General features: G+C 40.1%; 1 protein-coding gene across 3 annotated transcripts; it reads right to left on the bottom strand.

Annotated features, from left to right (window-relative positions):
* Positions 1 to 1,123: 1,123 nt before the first annotated feature.
* CREBZF (CREB/ATF bZIP transcription factor) lies at positions 1,124 to 6,493 on the bottom strand. Of its 3 annotated transcripts, XM_023511769.1 has the most exons (4): positions 5,186 to 6,493; positions 4,899 to 4,976; positions 3,746 to 3,814; positions 1,124 to 1,997 (listed from the first exon to the last, which is right to left on the bottom strand). In XM_023511769.1, the coding sequence occupies exons 1-2, from the start codon at positions 6,244 to 6,246 to the stop codon at positions 4,961 to 4,963; spliced, it is 1,077 nt and encodes a 358-aa protein (XP_023367537.1). In that variant the 5' UTR covers positions 6,247 to 6,493; the 3' UTR covers positions 1,124 to 1,997; positions 3,746 to 3,814; positions 4,899 to 4,960. The 3 variants fall into 3 exon arrangements, with proteins under 3 accessions (XP_023367537.1, XP_023367534.1, XP_023367541.1); XM_023511766.1 differs by having other exon boundaries at positions 3,746 to 4,976; positions 5,186 to 6,476; XM_023511773.1 differs by lacking the exon at positions 1,124 to 1,997 and having other exon boundaries at positions 2,242 to 3,814; positions 4,899 to 6,493.
* Positions 6,494 to 6,850: the final 357 nt, after the last annotated feature.

Here is a 6,850-nt window from a genome sequence, read left to right as displayed (position 1 = left end):
AAAGCACATTAAGCCTATTGCTACAAATCTACTTTACCAAAATGTTTGTTGAGACAATATATGACATGTGAACCTACATGGTCTGCATTACAATTTAAGGACACTTAGTCATTTGTAGTTATGACTTGAAGACCACTGCTCTCAGTCAGAAAATAGTTTTTACTATTTCAGTCCAGTCATGGCAGATAAACTATTTTGTTTAGTTATTTGGCTTTAAAAAAAGAGAAAGGGCTCACATTATATTACGGCATTAATATATTTCATAAACCTTGAACTATAGTACAGAGCCAGAGGGGTGTAGGAAGCTGACTTCAGTGGGTATACAGGAAAGACACAGAATCTGGAGGCACATTCTAAAGAGAGGCTGCCAGTGAAATTCAAATCAGAGCATTAACAGAACTGCACAAATTCTCAAAACACAATTAGTAACTACAATTTTTAAATTAGTTCACTGAAAACTGAGCAAATTATTTTCAACAATTTGGGATCAACAAAAATGACAGTATTTTAAGACAATACCTAATGATGGGCTTAGAGTACTGAGGCTATACATTGAGGTATTCAAATTCAAATATGTAAAAAATACTGTTCTGGCCAAACAAAACACTGCATTTCTAAAGGAAGACTTCACCTTTCAAATTTTTGATTTCTAAAAAAATAAAAAATAAAAAATAAAAATTTTTGATTTCTGGCTTTGACAACTAGATGAAAAAACAGGTAAGAAAAATGGTAAAAACATAAACATTTTGGAAGGTCTCAAAAACTTTGTATTGATAGTCTGGAGGAAAAAAAATTTATAAAATCTACTACATATTTAACTTTAAAGAGTCATCAGATTTTTTAGCTAATTTGACTCAATTAGCAAGGCTAAGCTTAAACTACACCTTCAAAATGTTAAACTAGGTAATCACATAGTAAAAAGGCAAATTATTCATCAGTGAATTACCCAAGCTATCAAAGTAGTGATGGTCACTAAATGTTGGCGCCTTTGGTTGTAGCTTGAACCTACCACCGACCTCCTCCCTTTTCTAACATCTGCACACTTCCCAAATGATCAATCACATAAAATAACTCAGTCTAGCCCAAATGAAGGAATGAAATAAAACAATCCAGAGTTTTGAATTTTTTTCATACTTGTAATAAATGGGAAAAATATTTCAATTAAGTAAAACAACCATTTACCATGAAGAGCCACTCCCATCATCCAGAATACTAAAGCCCTTATATACACTAATTTTAATATAAAACAGTAGAAACTAATATATCACTCGTTAGAAACCTCAAATTACAGTGTCTAGTACTCAAGAGAAAGGTCAAGAAGCCAAACTTCAGAATCCTGGTGTCACCCTAAGTTGTAGTAACTACTCACATTTAATCATAACCAACTTTTTCAAAGATACACAGACATATCAATGCATCTATTTAAAAAGACTACTCTTTATAGTTAAGGACTTTACATTAACTTTTATATTCTACTCAGCAAGGTGTCTGTCTGTATTCCAAATTAGTTCTCATGTTCCAGGAAATAAATACAAACTCATGATATCCCTTGTGATCACTGATGGCCTGCTTATGTAATTCTAGTCCACTAAATGTAATTCCACAAAATGTGCTCTTGATTATATAAAAATGCTAATATTTCTTGATGAAATACTATAATTCTCTTCTCCAATGGTTACAATTTTTTAAAGGTATGCAAAGAACTGAGTATCACTCCCATGAAAGACAGGAAAAAAAAGGATAATTTTGTTCCAAGATTAACTTTGTCTCATGTATCTCTATTAAGTCTTTCAAGGTTTCCAGAGAATCTTTTCATATCTCCATTTCTGGAAAGTGAAATCAGTATAGAAGTAATTTGGGAACTTGAAAATGGCATTGATTTTTTTCAGCAGATGCCAAATTTTTGACCGACATGGCTCCCACAATTACTTTGTTACCATCAGTCCAGTCACTTAACAGGTTGTAGGAAAAGATTCGTTTTTGCAGACACTGCTAAGCTGTTTAAAGAGAAGAGAGAGAGATTAATTTAGATTATAAAATGCACAAATATTGAAAATAACGTCGAACACTTTTTGTTGGATTATATCAGAGGTGTGAATACATTTTATCAAATGTGGACTTTTTAGGTAAGTCTGGTCCAGGAAGTGCAGAAACAGTAAGTCATATGATAGGTCAATATGATGTGTTAGTTCAATTAATGTATGAACTCCTGCCACCATCAGAAAATATTAAAAAACTATCTTTAGTCTGATTCAGTATCACTTTATCATAGAAACACAATTAAAAAAAAAAAAGTCCCCCAAGTACTAAATTGTTTTCAACCATTACAGTAAATAAAGCCAAACCTGAAAATTTCAAAACAATCCATTTTATATTCCAGAAATCTCCTTTATCCAAATACTAATCATTCAGAACACAATTTTCTAAAAATAGTAAGACAACAGTTTCATATTAGTCATAGCTTTTTTAATTAACAAGTAGTGAATTGGACACTTTAAGATATTGTTTACTACATACTGAAATAAACAGATTTGTTTAAATTCAGAAACCCAAACATTTACAGTAAAATGTGCTTACACATAAATATGACCAAATTTATTTAAAGCCCCTATTAGGTCCTAGATACATGCAATTACCATGTAAAAACAAGACCATGAAGTTGATGTAAAAAATGACAAAATCACTAAGTCACCAAAACTAGAAAAAAAAAATGAAATGGAAACTAAGAAAGGACAATCAATAAAACATAAGGAACTAACAAAGCAGCTTCAAAAATAGGCCCTACTAAGCTTTCCATTTTCAAAAGTTCTTAATCAAGTAATTCCAAAAACTGCCATTTATAAAATGACATTCTAAAAATCTACACTTGGAATTTCAAAGCATCCAATTCAGAAGCTTTGATTACTTTCTCCCCAGTCCCAAACTTCAAATGCAGGAAAAGCACTGACGTAAGGAAGAAAATATTCCAAGGGAATGGTATAATTTCTAGAAAAACAAACTTACTGCTTCCAGAACCTTTTAAGACCCACAGTCAGCATTAACAACAATCATTTTTCCTATTTTCATCCATTATTTTTCAATGTCATGTTAGAGATGAATAAATTCTTTGAGCCCATAACTGAAAGATCAACAAACCTGGTTTTATTACGACACCATATTTTTATCATTGGTACTGCACAAAATTATATACAAAGAAATATATACAAAATGTTCAAGTATTAGTTAAATTTCAATTCAAGGCTTCTGTTTCAAAAAGCTACATTTAACATATTTCATAAAGATAGCACAAATTAGTCATTTCAAATAATCTTTCCAACTACTTTTGGTTTTTATATATATAATATATATATAATTCAGTAGGCACTAAAAATCCATGCAGCTGCATTGTGAGGGGCTTGCTCCTGCCCTTAGGTATAAGCAGGTTCATCACTCCAAGTTGTGAGTTTGGCTATTACCCATTCATGCTCAAGTGCAGTAGATGATTTTACAAAATATGCTGTGATGCACTGGAAACCAGAGACCAATTTAGGTCTCAAATCGTATTATCTAGCAACAAAACGTTTACAGTTGTTCACGAACAAGGATTCCATTTTCATACCAAATAACAACAAAATAAAAACATTTTATGTGTAAGATAACTTACATCTTTGGACTGCTGGAAAATACTTTTTAATTATGAACATTTTAAAAATAAAAGACAGCAGAAGCCCTGATATTACCTCTTTTTCCTCATTTCTTATACTACCTTTTAAAATAAAGCAGGAAATGTGGCCAGCAGCTGGTCCCGTCTCTTCTGCCCCAACAGCTGTATCCACTTTAGCACAAAGAAAAACAAGGATGCTAAATACGTATATACTTCATCAAACAGTGATGTTTCACAAAGAATTTCTTAATGCCTCTTACACTGAAAGATATTGTAACTCAATTTACATAACTGGACAACAGATTAAATAGAGTACTTCAAGAGAAGAATACATCCCATCTTTGGAAAAATAGTGTCAATCAGGTCACTGAAGTGGCCAGAACCATTCAATTTTAAAAATTATTTTTAAATAGGATAAATACCTTTGAAATACAGAGAGTAAGATTCTTTGTGAAGCCTCACTTTACACGTTTTCATTCACATTTCACAACCTTCAATATCTAATCATACATACATAAATTTAACCTAAAATTTTAATACAACAAAAATAAAAGTGTTCAACAATTTTTCATACTCAGTGATTGGAGTAATCACTGTGCTGGTCCTCAAAGAAACATTTCATTAACCATTCTTATTCTTCCTCCAATTAACTAAAACACAGGAGTCTGATATGCATGTTAATTTCCAACTTTTCTAACGGTGAGATATTAAAATCTGTTACTCTGAATAAATTGTATTTCTCTATCTTCTACTGAAAACTAGTAGGCATTCTCAAGTATTTAAGGTATCTGTCATCATCAGCAAAGTAACTATCACATTTGTGCATGCCCCAAATACTTGTCAACCTCTGAAAAGTTGCTCTAAAACTGGAATTCCAATTTGCACGTTGTACAACTCGGAACTTCCATTCAACTTCACCTGTTTCACTGTCTCCAAACTGTATCTCTATAAGCAGGTTTCAGTGTACAGTTGGAACCGATGTCATCCAAGGCCATGTCCACACTGGGGACAGAAGAGCTAGGTACAGGCAAGTCTGAATAAGGGGACACATTAACAGCTATTTCAACCAGAAGAAACATCTTAAAAACATTACTGACCAGCACAAGTCTGTTTCCAGGGTGGACAGGGCCCAAATTAGATTCCCCTCCCACCTTCCAAAAAAAAAAAAATCACACACACACAAATTGAGATGTTGCTCATTAAAGTAGACTAAGCAGCAGAGCATGAGCGTTACGTGAAGAGATGGGATCCTTACCAGGTTGTGAGGCGGGAACGACTGTTCTGTAACCCCTACAACGGAGCCTGGCAGGAAGGAAATCACCTAAAAAAGAAACTGTCAGAGAGATTTAATAGTCACATGTTATCATTAGGAGTTGGTTACTGTGTCACATTCATGCTTTTAGCTAAACACTTAAAGATTCAATATTACTTTTTTCCTCCTCTGAAATGTGTCCAGTGAAGATGTCCCACTAAGGTGTTTTACATGGTGTAAGGGAGTTGAAAGGGGTAAACGCGGATAAAGAGCAGATTACTTGACCCTACATTTTAAGAGAAGACGACGCCTTCCGGGCGCATGCCGAGCAGAACTCCACCGACACCTTATCCTTGTCCACATGCAGACACACTCCTCCCGCTGAGTCGTCCTCTTCTAGCAGGTCCTGCTGCTGCTTTCCCACCGGCAGCGCGTAGTCGTGGTCACCGGCGGGCGAGTCTCTGAAGAGCGAGGTGGTCAGCCGCAGTCCCACGCCGCTAAGCCGGCTCAGCAAGCGAGCCAGTCCGGTCTCGTTGGCTAAAACTGCCCGTAGGTACCGACTCTCCTCCTGCAGCGCCTGTACGCGTTTGCCCAGCTCCCGATTCTCGGCCCGCAGCTCCTGGTTCTCGGCTGCCAGACCCCGGACTCGACTCTCCAGCCCCATCACGTACTCCTTCTTCTTCAGCCGATTAAGACGGGCAGCGGCCGCCGCCGCCTTCCGGGGACTCTTTGTCGCCGCCTGGTTGTTGTCGTTGCCGCTGCCGCCACCGCCGCCTCCTCCCGGGGACTTTCTCCGCCTCTTTTCTCCGCTGCCATTGTCATTGCTGCTGCTGCAGCCTCCGATACCATTTAAGAGCCTCTGCAGCAGGTCAGAAAAGCGCTGCATCTCAGCAGCCGCAGCCTCGTCATCGTCGTCCCCTCTCCACAGCCCGCCGCTATCCGAGCCTCCCCCGGACGAGGAAAGAGGCCCAGGCGAGCTAAGCCCGGGCTCCAGGTGCCAGTCCGGTTGTCGGGGGTCCAGCAGATCCGCCAGTTCCAGCCCGGACAAAAAGTCCATGTCCTCGGTCTCTTCCCCGTGGACGCTGGCGATCGCCTCCTCCTCCATCTCCTCGGGCGAGGGCGCGCGCACGGCCACGCCGCCGCGGCTCCCCCTCCCGGTCTCCAACTCGCCCACGTCGCCTTGCGGCTGCTTGCGGCCGGGCGATCCGGCCGCCGCCGTCTCCTTCTGTCCAGCCGCAGCCGGGATCAGGTCCGGAGACTGCGAGCAGGTCGCGGCGGGCGCCGGGCTCTGGGTGCGGGTCGGGGAGTCGCTGCCTGAGGCTGCCAGCAGCTTCGTCAGGCTATGCCTCATGAGGCCCAGCGGCGGGCCGATGTAGGCCCCGGCCCCTCAGTCTGGGCCTGGAGGGCCCCAGCGCGGATAGCCGGGGTGCTGGCCGAAACGAAGTGGAGGGAAAGGTTTCAGTCGCCTCCCACCCCACTTGGCCGATCGACCCCCCGCGCCGTGGCGGGGGGGAGGGATGAGAGCTCCAAGCAGCGAGGCCTAGCGATGACTCGACCGCGCCACCCAGACAACGGCTTGGCCGGAAGTCAGTCGCTTTCTCTCCAGCCCCTCCCGCCGCCTTTCGCGCGCTACCAGGCTGTAGTATCGCGAGAGTTCAGGGTGCTCGGGAGCGGGAGTAATTCCAGCTTCCTAGTGATGTCATAGCAACAGCGGCAAAAATAATAACTCCAAGTTTTATCCCCCAAATTCAATAATACACGACTCAACACTCAGACACGTAACATTTTGCCGTTTTACGTAGATAAGTATTTGTAAATACGGTTTTTTGCTGAATCTCAAAGTTACAGGCGAGACACCACACTCCTATATACTTTCTATGCATCTCTGAAAGTAAAGACATTTATTGTCCTTCGCAATCATAATACCATTATTACCAAGTCCTGAGAAAATTAAC

Source organism: Otolemur garnettii, unplaced genomic scaffold (genome assembly GCF_000181295.1).
Source record: "Otolemur garnettii isolate 467f Iridium unplaced genomic scaffold, OtoGar3 scaffold00001, whole genome shotgun sequence".
Classification (NCBI taxonomy): Eukaryota; Metazoa; Chordata; class Mammalia; order Primates; family Galagidae; genus Otolemur; species Otolemur garnettii.
Note: the sequence above shows the minus strand (reverse complement) of the source record. Positions and strands in the feature narration are given on the sequence as shown.

Bases quoted from the DNA above. Each gene is read 5' to 3' on its own strand.
- CREBZF (XM_023511769.1), bottom strand. From the start codon at position 6,246: ATGAGGCATAGCCTGACGAAGCTGCTGGCAGCCTCAGGCAGCGACTCC.